A 21,595-nucleotide genomic window follows, 5' to 3' on the forward strand; every position below is an offset into this window, starting at 1 on the left:
TTTCTTAGCCCATTTCTTTTTCTATTAAGCTGGAAGTTACTGTTTTGTTAGACAAGATCCAATATGGAGCATGGCATGTTCCATGCCCTCAGGAGTGCTCAGTTATCAGTTAGCTCTACCATTCCTCAACAATACCACTAAAGCACTTGAGGAACCATATGTATTCTTGGGAGTTATGTGAATTTGGGGGGAGTTGTGTGTACTCTTTTAAAAGAAGATACAAGCCAGAACTTTGTCAAAATCATGGTTAGATCTTGGTGTTTTATGAAGTGTTTTCATTTGCTTTTTATCATCGTCTCATTCCAACTATCTTTGGGCATGGAGGATTTGACCATACTATGAGCTTACTAGACCATACTATGAGCTTACTAGACCATACTATGAGCTTGCTAGACCATACTATGAGCTTACTAGAAGAAGGTGAGCCTGGTGGCTGAGAGTGTAAAGTCTGAAGTCATTAGCTGGGAGTGTGGCTCTAATTTATTTAACCTCTTCATGTCTCAGTTCTCCGGTCTTGAAGATGGGAATAATAGTTTCTACTAGTGAGTCTCTGAAAAGAGTATCCAGCATGATGAATATCTGGCCTGCCTTGGCTAACATTGTTGCCTTACTCACTCCAGGTTTCATGACTAGCAACTAAAGAACCAGGTCTTTGAAAGCAACTTACCCAAATCTACATGTGCCTATGTCATCATGCCAGTGGTGCTGGGCAGAGAAGCACTCATGACATGTCATTAGGATCAATGGTGGTCCCCAAGGAACCTTGCAAAGGCTGCCCTCCAATGATGTCCTCATTACACAAGGAAACCCAGAGAGTGGCAGCCATGTAGTGTACTCACAATGGCATCCCAGCCTTCTGCCAAGCTGGTGAGAGCTGACTTTTAGATTCTCTGCATTTGCATGATGATACTGGCTATGAGAAGGAGCAATGTGTAGGAGGCCAGGCTCTGAAGTGGAGACTTCATTAGCTGGAATCCCATTTCTGTCCAGCTTCTGTCTGGACAGTAGTTTGACCTCGCTGTGCTTCTGTTTGTCTACCTAGAAGGTGACTATAGTACAGTCTTCTCTTGGGGCTATGGTAAGATGTTATGTTAACAGCTAGCACAAATGTTATTCAAGACCAAATACTACCACTTATTGCTGGTTTGGGAAATGCTGCAGGTTACTCAGGCTCTGAGTTCCTGAGTCTCAATATGGAAGATCTTAGACTGGAGGATGCAGATAAATTTGTGATGATAGGTTCTCTGCATCAACATTTTAGTGGTATAGGTGAGTGAAGACAATCCAAGCAACATCCAGATAGATAAGTAAATATCCAGGGAGGATAAACCAAGGTATCCAAAGCTTATGCCCTCATGTTACATTGCGTGCAAAGCTAAGGGTGGGAAGAATTACAATACCACATCAGATTTTTCCCTTTAAGTATGAAGCTATTTTCAATGATATTAAAAGTGGATATTCAAAAATCAGAACAAAGTCAGAAGGATGGCACTGAATGACTCTCAATTCCATGTGTATGTAAATGACTTAAGGGGAATGGGGATGGAGCCAAGACACCAGGAGCCTGTCAGTCAATCAATACCATCCATCACCGTGAAGCCTGGTTGTCATGGTAACTGGGGATAAAGCCTGGAGCTTGTTAGAATCCAGCTACTGTCTGTTCAGGGTGACTGGTTGGTTAGCGGGCACAGCAAAAGACCTGCTGGGTCATTCCAGACTGCTTAGCCATGAATATAGAACTCTTCACAATCAAGTTTCTGTCTACCCCACCTTCCTCACTGTCCAAAGGAGCTGAGACTACCCCTTAGGAAAACATTCAATTCTGCAGAGTACAAGGAAAGCTCTAAAGAATATGTGTCAAGTTAGGATTCTGATCTCTACTGGGCTTTAGCCTCCATCCTTGGACTCTGAAAATTTACCAAATAATGGAATCCATCTGGAAAGAGGTACATGCTATAGAGTAAAACATATATTTAGGTCTAAAGGCAAATGAAGCTCTTTTTTTATTTGTTTGTTTGGCTTTGGTTTTGGTGTTGGTTTTCGAGATAGGGTTTCTCTGTATAACCAACCCTGGCTGTCCTGGAACTCACTCTGTAGACCAGGCTGGCCTCGAATTCAGAAATCCACCTGCCTCTGCCTCCCAAGTGCTGGGATTAAAGGCATGCACCACCACTACCTGGCTAAAAGAGGATTTTTTTTTCTTTCGAAGATTTATTTATTATAAATGAGTGCACTGTAGCTGTCTTCAGATGCACCAGAAGAGGGCGTCAGATCTCATTATGGGTGGTTGTGAGCCACCATGTGGTTGCTGGGATTTGAACTCAGGACCTTCGGAAGTGCAGTCAGTGCTCTTACCCTCTGAGCCATCTCACCAGCCCTGAAGCTCTTAAAGACAGGCATTCAGCCCAGAAATGGAGAGACAGAATGATTGCTTAGAAGTCCTATATAAGCTAGGCAGAGACCTAAGGTTGACCACATATCACATCGGCAAGGAAGGAATGAGAGGGACTACAGAATCCCAAAGAGAATGTGAGAATGTTAAGGGATGAATGTGTGTGTCACTACAACTAGATAGAGGTTAAATGGAGTGTGGACAAGACCAATGCACACTTATGTGGGTGGTAGCCATCTTTCCCAGCACCAGGGACCCTCCAGGTTAGTGTTCATCTTTCTATGCCTCCTGCAGCTGGCTATCTTCTCTGGCCCACAATGACTTCATTTCTGGCCACTGTTGTCATAACTCTTCCTAACAACCCAGACACAGAGACAAGGCCTCCTCCACTGAATCTAGCATTGAAGTGAGTCTGGACCTGCTAACATTCATCCTCCCTACTTGTTGCTTTGGCCACTCCCATGGGACTCCCCAAAGGTTTGACTGTCTTCAGAGGCTGAAAACTGGAAAAGGTAGAAAAACATGGGTTGGTCTCGCCTCTGTGCTTTTGTTAGTGTCTGTTTCTACTCTAGAATAGTATCATAGGGACCTCCAGATAACTTCACATTGCTCTAGGGCAGATATCTGGCTCCTTCACCACTATGTACCAGAAATCATGGGTGCTCAGTGCAGATGTATAGTCTGTGTGGCTGTTCTGGGCCTCCAGCTTGCGTAACAAAATATTTGGGGATGACTCATTTGTGAGTTTATTTCTTATAGTAAATCTCATTAATAGTATATATTTTGTACAAAGTTCTAGATAAATGTATACTACTGATTCTGTTTCTTTGGAGAGCTCCAACTAATACACTTCCTGGTGCCTCTTTTGTGGCTCTTGGTGATTTTCCCTTATTAGTGGGGTTTGGTATATGCTCATAATCAATGGCGCACAGAATAGTAAGGCAGAATTTTTAATAGTCTTTTGACTATCCCTAAAAGTAAGAAATACATTTTACATTGGGATCCAGCCTCCACACACATTCAGCTAAGTAAAGTTTTAGTACTGAATTATATTTTGAATGACACACATGATTCTACATCATACCATATTTTAATGTGTTGGTCATAATTTAAATGCTGGTCATGATCTACTAAATTTCTTGGACAATCCACTAATAGGTTATATTCTGAAGTTTGGAAAACCTGAGGCTACAACATCCTTGAGGCACAATAGAATTGCTGCTTAAGATGGTAGTTTCCAAGACTGACACCTGATTCCAGTGATACATAGATATGCATCTTTGAGATAGATGAAAGACACTGGGAAAATTATTCGACATAATTTTCTAAACATCAGTCCTTTGTAAACTATATATTTTATTTTGGTTTTCACAAATGCCTTCTCATTAGCTGAAATAATGAATTTTAATTTATTGGCCCAATGTCAACCTCTCGGCAGATGCCCAGTAACTGCTGGCTGGCCTTACCTCCATGTCTATGGTGGTGTATAACATCAGAGTGAATGGAGAATGTATCTCTGTATGGGAAAAGGGATACATATTTGGAAGATATACAAACTCTAATTGAGAAGACCTTGGATCAGCACTGAGTCACGTTACAGTATTTACTTAAGCTCTTTGGGCCTCAGCTTCTCCCTAAAAAAATTAGAGGAAATAATAACACAATTCCTCATGAAACTATTACAGAGATTAATTTGAATACCAGATGTGATTGTATATTTGCTTTACAAATATTAGGTGTTTCTACATGTAAATATATTTTATTAAAATCAAATACTTTGGTTGATTCTAGGTATGGTGAATGAAAATTTAAATCATTAGTCACTTTGGGTGGCAACTCATTTGGCTGCCCACAAAGTAAATCATCCATGACTATAATCAGGTGATTATAACAAAGAGAAACCCACTGCCTTCTATGGGCCCCCTGATGAGCAGGAACACTTATTAATCATGTTGGTATCTGGACAGTGCCTCCCATGTTAAGTGTGTTTAACAAATGTTTATTTAATAGAGAGCTAAAGGAATGAATGAATAAGGAAGGCAGGAGGGCGGGAGGAAGAGCGAGGGAAGCAATAATTAATTCTACCCTTGTGGCTTGTTCTAAGTTGTGTGTTAGTGGTGGTCAGCTGGCTCAAGGACCCTGATGGAAGAGAATGATCAATGAAGGGTCAGATGAACTACACTCTTGCTGGAAGGGCCTTTCCAGGGTCACTGTTATCTGGCATCCATCAGGGGCAGGGATGATGGAGAACACACACTGATTCCGACAGAGTTGTTAACACTTTGAAAGATAGTGATGAGAATCCAAAGTGACCTTGACAAATGGGAAAAACAGACCCTCCCAAACTGGATGAAGCTCTGGAGACAGAAATGAATGACCTTGATTGAAAAACCGGGCAGGTGGGGGAGGGGACATGATGACTGAGGCTTCGGGTCTACAGCTGAAACATCAGCCACTACAGGCAGAACATAATGTTAATGATTTCCCTTCTGTTTGAGCAATGTTTCGGTACTGGCCAGCTACAGGACCCTGTGATAGAGGTCTTCTTATTATCCCCACTTTACAGATGAGAGAACAGTTAAGATTACATTCAGAAGCTGGGGGGCTGGGAAGTTGGAAGGCACATAGTAACAATGCCACTGCCATGCTCTGACTGCAGTTCAGCCCCTGAAGATGAACTCATGGTGAAATTCTACTCTCATTGGGGGGTGGCTTTCATAAGTAACAGTGGATGCATTCATTCTCACTAAAACTGGCTTCTCTTCCTTCTGCATAGCCACTTGCCTTTTCATTGCTCTGCCAAGTGATGGTGCAATGTGAAGTCTTACCTATGCCAGTTGTTTAAACTAGCTGACCTTTAGAACCATGAGTTCTAAATCAATCTCCTATGTAAGTAACCTTGCCAGGTATTCAGCTATAGAACCAGAAAATGAACAAAGACAAACAACAATTTCATAGCTCAAGAATGGGTAACACAAGCCGGGCAGTGGTGGCATGCACCTTTAATCCCAGCACTTGGGAGGCAAAGGCAGGCAGATTTCTGAGTTTGAGGCCAGCCTGGTCTACAGAGTGAGTTCCAAGACAGCCAGGGCTATACAGAGAAACTCTGTCTCGAAAAACCAAAAAAAAAAAAAAGAAAGAAAGAAAGAAAGAAGGAAGGAAGGAAAGAAAGAGAGAGAGAAAGAAAAGAAAAAAGAGAGAGAAAGAAAAAAGAAAGAAAAGGAAAGAAGAGAAAAGAAAAGAATGGGTAACACATAGATTGTTTTGTCTCATATTTAAAACAAATCTGTGGTGCTGGTGAGACCTTTCAGCAGTTAAGAGCACTGGCTGCTCTTCCAGAGGACCCACATTCAATTTCCAGCACCCACATGGTGGTTCAAAACTATCTATAACTCCAGTTCCAGGACACCTAACACCCTCACCCAGGGAAAACACTAATACATATATAAAAAAATTATTAAAACAAATTTATGAATGCATCTTTCATTGGAAGAAAAGGAAACTGGGGTACAGAAACATTATTAAATGTGTCCGTGGGCCACATGGCTGATAAATGAGGAAGACACACACAGCCTGGCAGTCTGATTCAGAGCTGACTTTATTGGAGGAGTTGGTAGTCTAGCAGTTAGCATAGCTGCCTTCCAGATCTGACTTCAACAAAGTTTTATGAGTGCTTCCTGGAATCTGAGCATTACACTAAGTGTTCTCTGAAAATAAGTTCATCTGCCCCATCTTAACCATGAGGGGAAGGATAAAAATCCAGCTTGCAGGTGAAATTGGATTCCCTGTGATTAAGTAATCTACCCAGAATGGCACAATTAATGAGTAACTAGTCCCATGATTTTAACTGCTCAATTAAATAATCATATCAATATCTTGCAGTAAAGGGGGAAGCCTCTATTGGATGTTTACCATGTTATCGTGTACATGAAATCATTCTTGAATAAACCTTTACTGTCATCCTCCTTTAGGCTTTGAAGCTGAGCAGTGAGAGGAAATCTGGTAGTAGTTTGGTCAGGGTCACCTAGAATGGAGACTCCCCATCTGGGTTTTTGGCTTATAAATGTTTAGACTCTTTGCTACCACAACAGACCTGTTTCTCATTCTGATGTCCTTAGTACCTGACTGAGCCCACTTGAAATCACAGGTCACAGCAGTAACTACAGTTTGCATGGTGCTTCCTTATAGTGTTTAAAACTGTTGTGTTGGTTAATTCTCCCACCGTCTAGCCTCTCTCCCTTATTCTTGGGATAGACTCTCTCCATGGAGACCAAACCTGGCAAACGTTTTGCATCAGTCTTCTGAGTGTGTGCACCACCACACAAAACTGCACACTAACCTTTTTAAAATTTCGATGACATTAATATAGTATTTTGGCAAACTGAGTTCAGAGAAATGGCATTGCTATTTCTAAGGAGCAGACTCTAGGTGAGAGGTAATGATGCCCAAGGATGAGAATTCTGTGTTACCACATGATGTGCTGGCTTTGATGGGGCCACAGGAAGCTTCTGTCTTCCCTCTCAGCAAAGCATCAATAGCAATCATTTTCTGTAAGATTCTTGCAACGCCTTTTTAATATACCCCACGCCCACGAACTGTCAGTTTGGGAAGCCATTGGTGTGTTAGTTTAATTTTCTACCACATACAGAATTTTCCTTGTAGACTTCCATCAGCTCTTTAATTGATGAAAAACAGTCTACTTCAAGCTGTCTTTGAGGGACCAAGGTCTCCAAAACTGAAACAAATGTCACAAGTCCTATCATTAGCTAAAAAGAAGGACTAAAGCAGACCACTGCCACATCATTCATTCCCAACACCATTTATAGGATGTCCATCCACCATTGACACTTTCCTCATCTAAGTGTCCCTGGGGAGACTGACAGAGAGTGCAGAAAGCAGCCTAGTCAGTGGTAGAAGTGGACATCCAGGGAAGGCAGAGGGAGACTGAATACAAGAGAGGTGACCAGTGATGGATGGGTAGACAGAGAGGAGGCCAAAGGTATTTACAGGCTTGGAGTCCTAATATAGGCAATTGTCCTGGAAAGGTAAATGTGGATTTTAATTCAGAATACCTTGAGTACTTTTCACCAACTAAAACTAAGGAAACACTTTTCCCAGGATCACTGATGAATGAGAAAACTCATATGAAGTTCCCTGGGATGGTGACATAATAAAGGTTGGTCACTTCCTACCTGTCAGTTCTAGGAAGCTGACATCTCTGAGTTCAGAAGATGATTGCACAAAGTGAGAGGACAAGCTGTGGTTGTTTCTGGCAACACCGTCAAAGATTAATGTCCTAAGCATGTCTTAATCCAATCAAGATTCGCTGTCACATGACCCAGATCTGTCATGATCTTCTACTTCAGTTCTTTATCTCTTACCTGGACTCAGTAAGAGCCTCTAAGTGCTCTCCCTGAGTCTGCCCTCATGGCTTTCTGTCTGTGATCCACATAGCAGCCAAAGAGTCTATAGTCATATGGGTCAGACCGTATTGCACCCATTTGGACACCCATGTCATTACAGATATGCTCCACCCTTGTTTCTATTGTCAGGGGGCCTTTGGGAGACTTCTATACTTTTTAATGTTTGTTTATTACTTTTAAATTAAATGTATATATGACAATCTGTATGTGAGTATGGGTGCATGAATACAGGTACCCAGAGAAGCCAGAGGTGTCAGCTACCCTTGGAGCAGGAGTTACAGAAAGTTTTGAGCTGCCCAACATGGATGCTGGGAAATAAACTCAGCTCTTCTGAAAGAGCAGTATATGCTCTGTGGCTAGCTATCTCTCCAGACCCCACCTCTTAAAACCTTAGTCCTTTCCTGTTATTCTTCCTTTTGCTAAAAGGCTTTAGCCCGCATGCCTCCTTTCATTCTGCAGTGGATTATATGCCTTCTACCTGCAGGGCCTTTCTCAAAGATGCCCACTTTGTCCAGAATTCCCTCTCCTACCTTGATGTCTCCTCATTATCCTTTACCTCTTAGCATGGCTTGGATTTGATCTCCTCAGAGAGACAATCTCTGATCACTCAGAGCTAAGTGAGTGTTCCTTTCATGCCATCACTCTCTGTTTCTATACCCTGTTATTGTTATCTTACATATGGTCCTTATCATAATCTTCAATTTTGTCAGTATCTTTTCTTTGAGCTCTATAAATTGAACTTAGGTTCCATTAAGTGCCCCTTCTGTTAGACATCCTGGGTAGGGCACAGTTGTGTCTCAAATGGATGACCTTGATATGGAAAATATACCAGTTGTTTGTTCTGGGGAGGTCAGATCATATAGACAGATAGATAGGTAGATAGATAGATAGATAGATAGATAGATAGATAGATAGATAGATAGATAGATAGATAGATAGATAGGTAGATAGATGGGTAGATAGATAGATAGATAGATAGATAGATAGATAGATAGATAGATAGATAGATAGATAGATAGATGAAAGGTAGTAGGTAGATAAGTTGACAGATAGATGATGGATTCAGCACCAGTCGTTAGATCCCTGCTATGGTCCATGCACTGTGCTGGGAAGTAAATCTGAAGAAAATAGCAAAACAAAAGTACCTACTTATGCTCACATTTCAGAAAGAGGGAGACCATAAACAAACAAGCATATCCATATGGTAGTGTGTTTTGTTAACTCAACACAAACTAGACTCACCTGGGAAGAGGAAACCTCAAATGAGTATTACGCCTACATAAAGTTATCATATCTGTGGGACATTTTCTTAATTGCTAATTGCCCACTGTGGGTAGTGCCATCCCTGAGCAGGTGAGCCTGGCCTACATAAGGGTAGTTGAGAAAGCCAGAAGGAGTAAGCCCATACACAGTGTTCCTTGTTGTATTTGCTTCAGTTCCTGCCTCGGCTTCCCTCAGTGAAGGACTGTGATGTGGAACTGTAAGTCAAGTAAATCCTCTCTTTCCACACTCCTTTTGGTCATGGTATTTTTCACAGTCACACAGAAGCTGGCTAGCACAGTCAACTAAGGAGTGAATAGTGATTTCCTAAATTTAAGGTTGGGCCACATAACAAAAAGGGCCTTACCTCCCTGGTCAAGATAGGCCTCTCAGAAGTGTTGGCTTTGACCCTGAGGCCTGAGTAGTAGGAACACTGCCATGAAAAACCTCAGAAGGAGGGGCAGCTAAGACAAAAGGGACAATCAATAGGTAGACCCTGGGTTAAAATGAGCCTGCTACACAGAATTGCATAGAACAGAGATGATGGCCAGAAAGCAAGAGAATAAATGAAAGGAAACAAAAAGCCCATTGAACTTATGCAAGAGGTTGCAACAGAGCCAGGAAGTCATACGTCTACCTGTACTTTGGAAGAAAGCCAAGAAGCCTCACTAGGAAGGAAAAGGACTTAGGATTTACAATAATAAAGAGCACCTGGTATACAATACAGACACAGTAAATACATAAACAAACAAAGACTGTGAGGAAAGGGCAGAGGCAAGCCAGAGTGGAAGGCACCTACACAAGGGCTACAAAAGTGAGTGATGTCTGTTCAGGATGGAAGCATTAGAGGGACCAGCCTTACAGAATGACAGAACATGAATGCAGAGGAAGCAGAAAAAAAAAAAAAAAACATCAGAACAGGGTCACAGAAGTATGTGACCTGTCTCAGGAGAACTGTCTGCAATGTGGCCACATTCCAGACAAGTCAGAATGGAGAGTATACTCCACACTCCCTGTCAAAACCCAGCCCAAGACAAAGGGAGTGTGAAAGAAGGAAAGAAAAACATATCCAGATCCATAAATTCAGGCCATAGACATAATGATTCCTGCAGTGGGTAGTCACATGAGGCCCTTAAGGAAGGTTTAGGATCACAATGGAGTCTTATGTTGCCTCCCCCAAATGCAGTTTTCTCTCGATTTTTTTTTTTTGAAGCATGGTGCCATGCTGTCTTTAGGGGAAAAGCATTTGATCTAAAGGACATATTAGAAGAAAACAGCCTTGTGCATCCTCTGGGACAAACCCAGAAAGGATCTGAGGCAAGCCCAAGGACAAAGGAGTCCCCGTAGCAGAGCAGTATGTTTACTGAAATCTTCCCAAACCAAGGTCAGCCATGAGTGTGCCCCACCTAGAATGTCTAATGGAAACTGCACTTAATAGAATAGAAATTAAAGTCATAGAGATCAAGAAGGTGAAAAGGTCAGGGACAAAGAAGTAGAGAGAGAGAAAAAGACATATACCTAGAAAGAAAGGGAATGTGGGGGCTGTGGGGTAAGGGGGTGGGGGGTGGAAGGGAAGGCAGAGGAAAACAGCCAGACATCAGATAGGGGAAAGGGCGTTCACGCTGCTGTTTGTCAAAGGAAAAGAAGGTAGAGATGGTTTTGTTCTTTGTAGGTTAATATGTAAATGACATTCTGATTTATTAGCGGTCTCCAGCAGATGAGGTGATGATTAGCACATTTCCATATTTATAGAAAAGCAACACTAACTTTTTGGATTTATAGAAAATCAGCCCTTCACAAATAGCAAATTGTGCTATTATCGACATATGGTTTTCTATAAACAGAGCTGAGGTAATTATCCCAGGACAATTTGTCGGTGGGCTCCTTTTGAATATTAACCACTTTGGAAGCCCATTTCTGCCCTACATTATTTTACAGAGGAGGGGGCACCAGATACCCCAGGCAACTCGTTAGTAACCTGACACTAAAGATAGGAGCCTAAACCACAAGAGAAACACCATAGGGCCAAGGCCCTGAGGTCAGATCCCTGTAGCCTTGGGCAAAGTAATTCACCCCCCAGATGAGCTTCAGTGCTCTTGTGGCTGACATTTGTACAACACTATCCTCTATGTGCTGTTACAAAATTAAATGAGAAGATAAGCAGTTATGTGGGGAATTTAATACGTGCTCAACAATGTTGATTCTTTTTCCTTCCTCTCCCGCCTTCTTGAATTACTTTAAAAAAAGGACTCACTTAAATAGATTTTGAAACTCTTTTTTTTTTACAATATTCTTACAGGGCTTATTTTGTAATTCAGTATGACAGTGCACATGTATACATCTTTATTTAACTGGAAAAGGTTTCCCAAATCAATGACTTGTCTTTGGTTCCTAACATCTACTATTCTGTTTTATGTTCTATCCTTTGTTACGGATGTTATTCAAAAAATGCCCTTGTAGTCTGTGTACTGGTTTTGAGACCTGTTACTGCATTGTACCCACAGTTTGCAAAATAATAGGTAAGGGGCACCATTATATCCTGGGCACAAGTATAGTAAACGTTCAGAAGCATACCTTGCATTACTACCCCAAAAAGAGAGTACATACATAGAAGAACAGATTCAAAATGAGCTAGGCTAGCCAAGAGTCTGAGTTAATACTTCCTGTCTTGCTTTGTACATTTGCTTTGTCTTGGGCCTGTTGAGCATTAAAAAGACAGAAGAGCATGGGGCACAATGTTCTTGCTTTCACTGATGTTGCTATCTAGAAGAGGAAGAAATACTAATAGTAGATGAAAAATTATTTCAATACTAAAGTGTGTGTCCTTTATATGAACAGGTTGAATAAGAGGAGTGGACAGCCTGGCATCTTAAAACTGAGCATTTGAACTTGATTTTGCAATATGATATATCTTACAATCTGTGATCACTCATGGGTTAGATTGGTGGTTCTCTATAGGGAGTACCAGAATCATGTGAAAACTCAGACTACTGAGTGTACACTCCAGTAGAGTTTCCCTTGTTAGGATTGGGGCAAAGGCTTGAGAATTCACCTTTCTATGAGTTATGGGGTAGGGTAATCACAAACTGAGTGCACTCCAGTAGCATTTCCTTCAGGGTTGGGGTAAGAGCTTGAGAAGCCATCTTTCTGATGAGTTATTAGGTGGTACGACATGGCTGGCTTTGAGCTCACACTGAGAACCACTGTCAGATGAGCTAAATGAGAGTCATGAAGGTTGGTCATGGCATGCAAAGGGTTTCAGACATTCTTCATCTTTCAGGATGTTAATCATTTGATCTGTGAAGTATTTACCTGTTGGTGGCAACTGCTAAGAGCAATTGGAAAGGCTCATCTAGAAGTTGGTGTCATAAGTAAAAAATGAATGTTCAGCCTATCACAGAAGGGTGGTGGTGGACAGAGAGGGTGGAAGAGAGAGACCAAGGAGGACAAATGAATTTAAGTTTAACTGACTAACTGCAAAGAAGTTTCTTTACCAAGAACTCTATAGTCAAAACAAGTTTTCACACTTTAAATAACAAAACTCCCCAAATTCATTCTCTATGAAAAGGTAACTGTGAGAGTATAGAAAGAACACAGTTTAGGGGACCAAGCCAGTCTGAGTTCAAGACCTCCCTGTGGTACTACTTAGCAAGTCATTCTAAAGAACCTTGCCTCCCTGGAAATGATAACACACTAGCTCAGAGTCAGAATCAGTAGACACTAAAAGCACACTGTGGGGGTTCATTTTAACAGCGAATGTGACACAGTATAGAATTACTGATGAAGTCAAAATAAGAGCTTGTCTAGATCAAGTTAGCCTGTGGGTACATCTATGAAGGGTTATCTTGATTATTTTAATTGGAAAGGAAATGCCTGCCCATAGTGGGTAAACTATTCTCTTAGCAAGATCTGGAGTTCTATCTGGGTATAAATAAGCATAAGTATTAATTGCATTCATTTCTCTTGACCTTTTAACTATAGTTGTAATTTGACCCTTTGTCTCAAGGTCCAGTCACTGTCATTCTCCACAATAGACTGGAACCTGAAACTGTGAGATAAATCCTCTGTTACCTAAGTTGCTTTGGATGGGATACTGTATCCCAGAAACAACAAATGAAACTAAGACACATGTCCTTCTGTGTGTGCTGCCCACTGTGTATTTAGCTCTGGATCTACTTACCAAAAACTCCCATTTTCTCTTTGTCAAGCACCAGAACATATTCATATATGCCACCCATGGTTCCAGAGGTGATGTAGTGGGTGCCATAGTCATTGATGAACTTGGAGTACATGCCATAGTTGAACTGCTCTGGGAGCTCCATTAATGACTGCAGCATTCCTTCATCCAGCACAATGTTGTTCCTCCTCATCTTAAAATGTGCAGTCTGTATCTTTGTAGACACTCTCATGAAGCCATATCTCTTCCGGCAGCATACAAATGAGGCAAAAAAAAAAAAAAAAAAAACAAAACAAAAACAAAAAAAACAAAAAAAAAACAAAAAAAACCAAAGAAATGCCAAAGGTCAGCAGTTAGTAGCTGAAGGAAACACAAGCTCATCAACACATGTAATAATATAGTGTTAGATTTGACAAACATGTCTTAGAGACCAATGTATGAAAGACTTCTCCCATGCGTTCCCCTCTGTTCTTTGCCCCACCCAAATCTTGTTCATAGAAATTGCACATGGGTTAGGTACTGAGTGGCAAATGTCTGGTAGACACATGAGCATACAAATCTTATCCATTTTAGGGTAGGGGGAGTCTTGTTTTAGAAACCTTGTAAGTCAAATTAAGAGAGTCTGTCTGGTTTTCTTTAATCTAACCACTCTTTGTGTTTTTCTATATGTTCTAGGTAACCATGCAAAGACTGGGGGAGGGGCAGAGTGATAGGCGTCCTAGTCTCACAGTGCAGCTCTATTCCATTTGTGATGATGAGTCTGTGTGCAAAGGTATAATAAAAAACAAACACGATCACCACTGATCAGACATTTCCAATTACACAAGCAAATTAAGGTTCAATTACTACTGTACTTTTTAATGCAATTAAGGCAATACGTGTTCAGTGTAGATTATGGGAAACTGCAAGACACAGACTTTAGGTTTTAATACCTTCTCATTATATTTGCTTAACTCCTTCAGGAATGAAGATGCATCGGACCAGGATACAGTCGCCTCTAGGGAGATAGGACTCTTGGCTGGGGCTATGCCAAAGGTGATGCTATCTGACTGGGACTTGTCCCTCTTTATTTTAGAAAAAAGATCATTTGCATCGTCATAAAACTCTGAGGAGATTAGAGTATCCGCCAGGGCCTGCAAAGAAAAAGCTAGATGTTAGCTTTGTGTGTGATTCTTAACTCATGTGTGCCTCGGGATCTTTGGTTTGTGAGATGGCCTGAAGATTCCTTTCAAAAGCTAATTCATGCATCAAATTGATCCTCACTAATATAGAGAAAATTCGGCAATGTTACTTTGTGTTAAGTAAAACTTCTGAAACATTTATTCACACACTACATCCACACCTGCTTGTTCCTGCATGTAGACAGTTATGTTAAAACATTAATTATATTCAAAGCATAGATTTTCTTGGGAGTGAAGGGTTGCTCATTTTTTTTTTATGACAGGGGACCACTTGCTTGACCTGCAAAGAAATGCTGAAATCTAGAGGACTGGGCATTGACCTGGGTGGAAAGTGGTCAAGAAGGCCAGGTGGAAAAATAAGAATCCCAGTAAGTGGGATTTGGTGCTGCCCAAAAATGTTCAGTTATTTCTTTCCTCGCACTCAACAAGGTTGCATTTCCCAGCTGACTTAAGCCAGGCCGGTATCTTATCCTACATTTGAGCAATGTAAATATTACTTCAGAGCTTATGAGCCTGAGAGCATTGCTGCAGTGGGTCCCTGAGGGTCTGTGGCGCTCAGACAGATGGACAGATACAATAGCCATAAAGACTTCAGAGCCCTGACTACAGCTAAACTATCCCATCTTGCCTGGCACACAGACCCCAGATCTTCCTTGAAAATAGGAAGATGGCATTATCAGTATCTTTCAGCTTAGCTCTTCAGAGACCCAACAGAGGTGGACCATAGAGCTAGAGAAGCAAATGTCTTAAAAACAGACCCTATGTCAGTACCTCCTGTCAATACTTTTCTCTTAATGAATCTTGGAGCGGGAAGGCTGTGTCTAGACAATTGTTTATTCCATCTGCCCCTGTAGATGCATGCAGATTTATATACACAACTCCATACATGTAGTATATATGTCCACTTTCCTGAGTGATACATAACGTGGTCTTAGTTTGGGTAGATCTGGTGAGAATGTTGTCTCTGCCAACTGGTGCCAGGCAGCTTTAGGACTGAGAACATATGCCTTTGTGTTTTCTTCCTACCAGCTGAAAGGGACACTGACGTGTGAATCTCAGGTTACTGCTATATCGATTAAGTGGGAGAACATACATAGAAGAAGATATGACCGCACAGAGCAAGCTTTCAGTGAGATTGCAGTATGACCACTTCCCCACAGGTTGAAGGTAAGAAAATATGTGGCCTTGAACTGGCTCTGAAATGAACCATGAACCACTCAGTGTTCTGAGTAACCAGGAAACCACAGAGGTTTAGAAATGGAGAGTGGGACCATCAGTGGTTTCAAAGCAGCTTTGGTTTGGGGATGGGTAGGGGGAAACAGGGTTTCTTTGTATAGCCTGGGCTGTTCTTAAAGTACTCGAGACTACCTCTGCCTTACAAGTACTAGAGTTAAAGGTGTACACCACCACTGCCCAACTGTAAGAACACTTTGTTGAAAAGCAAGATCATATTTAAAAAAAAAATTGAAAATGATAGATATAAAGCACTCTTGGCGAAACACTCAGAGGGGAGATGAGTCAGAGCTCTACCCATCTGTGCCCTAGTCCCACCTCACAGATTAGGAAAATGGTCCAGGGAGAAACAGCAGATTAGTTGTTCACAATCTTTTGTAGTTAAACAGAGCTGCATTGTGGAATGGGGCTGGAGAAGGCATCTGAAATCTGTTTCACTGGTTTGGAAACGGAGCCAAGACTGAGCAGGTAGGTCAATGTGTTCGTGCTCTCCTACACTCACATCTCATCACCCTCAACACTGAGCATACATGTGCAGCAGGCATGAAGGAGCCTTTAGTCACCTCAAGCCCTGTGGAAAATAAAAGCCTTCAGAGCAAGCTATCTCCCCCCCAACACACACACAGGTGGCTTCTGCCATCCTACCCTATACCACCTCCATTAGACTTACTTCAAAGTGGTACTTAAGGAAGTTGTAGGGCTTCCGAAAGTATTTCTCATCATCCCCATAGTAGAGGCGCTCACAGGTGGGGTCGTACTGCAGCTTTCTCCAGTCTCCATTGTACACAGTTTCACACTGGCCCCCATAATACTTAGCATCGTACACACTCAGGGCTTCTTGTTGAGTCAGGATATTGTACCTAAGTTGTAAAAGCAGTATCTTGAAAACAAAAAAATCTTTTCAAAGGCAAAGAAAATGCAACATGACATCCTATAGATCCTTTGTTCTCCAACCTACCTAATGCTGCGACCCTTTAATACAGTTTCTCACATGTGGTGAACCTCAACCATAAAATTATTCCTTTGCTACTTCATTACTATAATTTTCAACTGCTATAAATCATCATGGAAATATCTGATATGCAGGATGTCCCATATGCAACCCCTGTGGGGGTCACGACCTACAGGATCAGGACCACATTGCTCTAGAACATATTGTAGCTGGTAGGTTGAGAGGTGGTTTTTACTAAGTGCGTTTGGTGGAGCCCTGGGGTTCCTTTAAGTAGGCAATACTGAGAGACTGGGTGGAGTGGGCTGGGCCCCCAGGTAGCTGCTAGCCAGAGGATCTGGGCCAGAGCCCTTAGGAGGTAGTTCTGATTAGCTGTTAAATTAGGGGGAAATGGGCATGGATTATTACAAATCCAAGCACATAAGCCAGTTAAATGAGTGCCACAGACAGCTGTGTGAGCACAGGCAAATCATCTCGTCTCTCTGCCCCACTTTAGTCATTTGTTAAAAGCAGTTAGTAAACGTACTTCCCTCCTAGAGTTAGCTATCCATAATCCATGTAAAAGTATTATAGACAGGCTTGGCGTATATTACACTGACAAGATACTGTCATGGTTTGAGTGAGACTAGCCCCATAGACTCACACATATGAATACTTGGTTCCCAGTTTTTTTTAGCTGTTTGAGGAAATACTAAGAGGTGAGACCTTGTTGGAGGTGTGTCACTGGGGATGGGATTTGAGGTTTCCAAAGCCCACACCATTCCAATCTAGTTCTCTCTCCTTCTTGTGAATCAAGTGTAAGTTCTCAGCTACCACTCCAGCACCATGACTCCTGCCATGAGAGGTCATGACTCTAACCCTCTGGAAGCATAAGCCCCAGATGAGACACTTTGTTTTGTAACTGTCTTGGTCATGCTGTTTTAATCCAAGCCATAGAAAATTAACCATGATAGATAGCCTCTGCTGCTAATTTTAGTATTATTTTAGAAAAAGGTTCTGCTACTAAAAAATGAATTTGAATAACCATACATGTGTAAGACTCTAATCTTCAGAAAATTCACTGTCTTTGAGGCAGCCTGGAATGACAGATGTGCACAGTGTGACTATCAGGAGATCCCTGGATAATTTCCAGCTCTGCCACTTACTCTAACTAACTGTAACTTTGTCACCAGAGTGTAGACATCAGGAATGATTAAGAGTTCTAAGACTGGACATAAATGCCTCTTGTGTAATAAAATAATAAAAAATATTGCTTCTTTCTGCCTCCCAAATTCTTAAGTAGCCTTTGAGACTCAACTCAGAAGTTGTCTTCTGAGTTGCACTAGTCAGTGCTTCCCCCCAACTCCTGTGTTCCTGGCAGTCGATACTTACCTTCTGCATGGCACTCGTGTGACTGTTCATGCACTCTGTGACAGGCAGAAAGGCCAAAGAGGAACAAAAGATAAACTGTGGCTACAATCTACCTCAAAGAATAAGCAGATAATTACATAGCACCTGACATGCCTTATCAGTTCAACGTATGTGAATGCCTGTCTCCTATATACATCTCTTTCTTCTTATTAATAAAAGTCATGTAATAATAGCTATGATAAATTAAATACATACTAAACTAGATGTTTAACATACATTAACTTTAGATTTCATGACAACTTGTCAAATGCAGATGTTGAAGTGAGAGAAAGAAGGGAGAAAGAGAGAGAAAGAGAAGAGAGAGAGAGAGAGAAAGAGGGAGAGAGAGAGAGAGAGAAAGAGAGAGAGAGAGAGAGAGAGAGAGAGAGAGAGAGAGAGAGAGAGAGAGAGAGAGAGAGAACTTGCCTATCTATAGTCACAATGGATTTCTCCCCTAAGTTGTTTTTGGCACTAAATTCTAGGTTCTGTCTTCATCCTGCAGTTTTGATCTGCCTATCCACTGAGCATGTTTCTGTCTGTTGTTTAAAAGTGCAGCCTCTGATACACACCAAATAAAAACTCAGAGCAACAGAGGGCCTCAAAATTGTATGTAAACATTAAGCCTACTACATTTGGAAAGGTTCCAGTGGAAATGAAAAGTATAGTAAGAATTCTACCCTCTTAGAAATCTGTGCATGTGCACAAAGAACACACAGACAAGGATAGTCATTGCAGCACTCTTCGTCAGAGGGAAAATGTGAGTTATGATTTGAATGGGAAGTGTTCTCCACAGACTCATGTCTGAATGATTAGTCCTCAGTTGGAGGAGCCTTTTTTGAGAGGGTGTGAAACTTGTTATGTGGGGGTGTTTGTGGGATAGACTTGGAGGCATGTGGTCCCTCTTCTTAATTCCTAATCCATCGAGAGATGAGCAAGCAGTCTCATGACGTTACCATCACATCTGTGAGACACTACTACTGCCATGACTCTCCCCCACCCCATGATGGGTTGTACCCTGAACGATGAGCCAAAATTCGTGGCTCCTCCCCTAAGATGCTTCTTGAAAATAGTCTGGTTGCAGCTCTGAGAAAAGGTAGCTCACACACTGGAGGAGATATGGCCATCTTTCAGTGAAGATAGATAAATTAAATATGCTATGATTACATTACAAAAGTCAGCAAAGATACTTTTTAAAGGTAGTGAATACATTAGGCTTTGCAGAATATGGGCCTTCCTTAACTGCTGAATTTAACTCTGCCATTTAAGGTGAAAGCTGTATTCTAATAAAACTTTATTTATAAAAACAAGAGGATTTTTGCCTTCACTCTATTGTTAACCCTTGTTGCAGTACTCCATTTCTTTTTTAAAATGAGATATGTAATATGTGCTTGAAGAGGAAATCTTCAAGTGTCATGTAATATTAAAAGTGTTTAACAAAAACCCATTATTTTTCTTGTTTTTGAAAAAGACAGAACATAAAGTTGGATGGGTAGGAAGTTGGGGGATCTTGGATGGGTTGGCAGAGGAGATAGAAACATAATCAAGATGTGTCATATGGAAAACATTTAACTAAAAACAAAAAGGTTTTAACAGTATACATGTCACAATCAAATTTCCATAACTACTACATGCATCTACAAGGCACAGCCACAGAGGCTTGTTTCCTAGATAGTATGCAGTATCAATCCATTTTTAAAGGTAATCTGGAAATGTCCACACTGTATCTTAACAAGGTCAGCTCTAGGGAGGGAAGGGATGAAGAGCCACTTGGTAAGATGGAGCACATAAAGACACAGTTTTCCCCTCATATTATATAAACATAATGAATTTAACAATAAATAAAAATCGAAACTAGGACATGCTTAAATTAGAATAAAATATCTAAAACTTCCTAAGACCTTGAAAAGTACAGAATTATGTCAAAATGTCAACTGTTTGTTGAAGATGGGGCCATTTCCCTGGTTTCTGTATTCAGTGTGAAAGAAGCACACTGTTCAGCAAGGGTATCAGAGCTGCTCCTGACCTAATCCAAGAGAGCAGAATTGCAGTCTGCCATGGTTTTTGTCAATTGAAGATTATTTTTTACGTCGACATTCCAAATACTCTATTCTGTTCACCACAGACACTTTCTAAAGCAGCAAGAATCTCCCCTTTGATTGTGCTGAGGCCTAAATTTGTCTCTAAATGCTCATAGGTTGGTGTTCTAAGTCTCAGAATCACAAAATGTGACTTCAACTGAAGACAGATCCCTTAAAGAAGCAATTGAGTTAAAGACACTACAAGACCTACCCCAGGGAATAAAGTTAGGACAGAGACTGAAAACCCAGGGAGGTGACAGCCACTTGTGAGCCCAGGAGACACCCTCAGAAGAAACCAGCCCTGCTGACTTGTATTCTCAGACTTCTAGTTTCCAGAGTGGTAACTGAGTACATTCGTTGTTTTAGCCACCAGGGTAGGGTGTTTTGTTATGGTCATCCCAATGAAAAGAAACAATTGGTTTGAAGAAAAGCATTGTGCTTGGCATTGCCCATGTGAGTCTACAGGAACCTACAGGATCCAAACCCATCTGGTGAGTGGGCTATGATTTCCAGAGAAATTAAGCCTTATGAATGAGAGCTGCCAGACAGAAAGCTCACAATGTCTGAGGGTGGGTTGTAACCTGACCAGGTCACTTTGACAATTGCTACCTCACCAAATCTCCTTTGTGAAGAGGCAGCTGGTCATACTGATGTGCTTCAAGTCAGTCTAGAATCAGTAAGAGGCAAGTCCAGGGCATACTCTGACCAAGAGCAAAGTATATGGAGAGTGTGAATCCTAAGCAATCTCTGTCTTTAAGGAGCTGATATTTCAGTTAGAGGACAAGGTCAGAGGCCAAGACAAAGTAGCACCAGAATATTGCCATGAGCTAGCCCTTGGACTGGAACATGAGGAGGCTGACTGAGATGACTAAGAGTTTCTGTACCTCCACAGATAGCTACAATAGTTGTCTCCATCCCTGATGGTTGCTGTTATGATCCATATGAAAATGCCCCCATAGACTCACAAGAAGTGGCATTATTATAGGTGTGGTCTTGTTGGAGTAGGTGTGGCCTTGTTGGAGGAAGTATGTTCCTGGGGCTGGGCTTTGAGGTTTCAGAAGCTCAAGCCAGGCTTGGTGGCTCACTGTCTCTCCCTGTTCCTGCCGATCCAGATATAGAACTCTCAGCTCCTTCTCCAGTGCCATGTCCGCTTGCATGCTGACATGCTTCCTGTCATGATGCTAATGGACCAAACCTCTGAAACTATAAGCCACTCCAATTAAATCTTTTCCTTTATAAGAGTTGCACTGGTCATGGTGTCTCTTCATAGCAATAAAATCTTAACTAAGACAGTTGTATGTTGGGATAGCAACAGAGGATTTCTGTAAACTGTAGGAAGGGCTATGGTTGTCCAGGCATAGCCAAGAGCAGAGACACTGCCTAGATTTCCCAGAAATCATACCCTGCCATCCCATTAATGATATATTTATATTTGGGGTGCTTTAAAAATATCAGACTGGTGCCTTAAATATTGAAAATCAACTTTTTCTTTAGTTCTAGAGACAAAATCAAG

The 21,595-nt window shown here is 41.4% G+C and overlaps 1 protein-coding gene across 2 annotated transcripts in view; it reads right to left on the bottom strand.

Moving 5' to 3' along the window:
- The window catches only part of C8a (complement C8 alpha chain), a 66,234-nt gene that overhangs the window by 15,618 nt on the left and 29,021 nt on the right, over positions 1–21,595 (bottom strand). For both annotated transcript variants that reach the window (XM_031376825.1, XM_031376824.1), the window contains exons 5-7: positions 16,337–16,526; positions 14,185–14,385; positions 13,256–13,496 (exon numbers count right to left, since the gene is read on the bottom strand). In XM_031376825.1, the coding sequence (XP_031232685.1) occupies positions 13,256–13,496; positions 14,185–14,385; positions 16,337–16,526 (632 nt within the window). The remainder of the gene's footprint in view (positions 1–13,255; positions 13,497–14,184; positions 14,386–16,336; positions 16,527–21,595) is intronic.

Source organism: Mastomys coucha, unplaced genomic scaffold (assembly GCF_008632895.1).
Source record: "Mastomys coucha isolate ucsf_1 unplaced genomic scaffold, UCSF_Mcou_1 pScaffold18, whole genome shotgun sequence".
NCBI classification, from domain to species: Eukaryota; Metazoa; Chordata; class Mammalia; order Rodentia; family Muridae; genus Mastomys; species Mastomys coucha.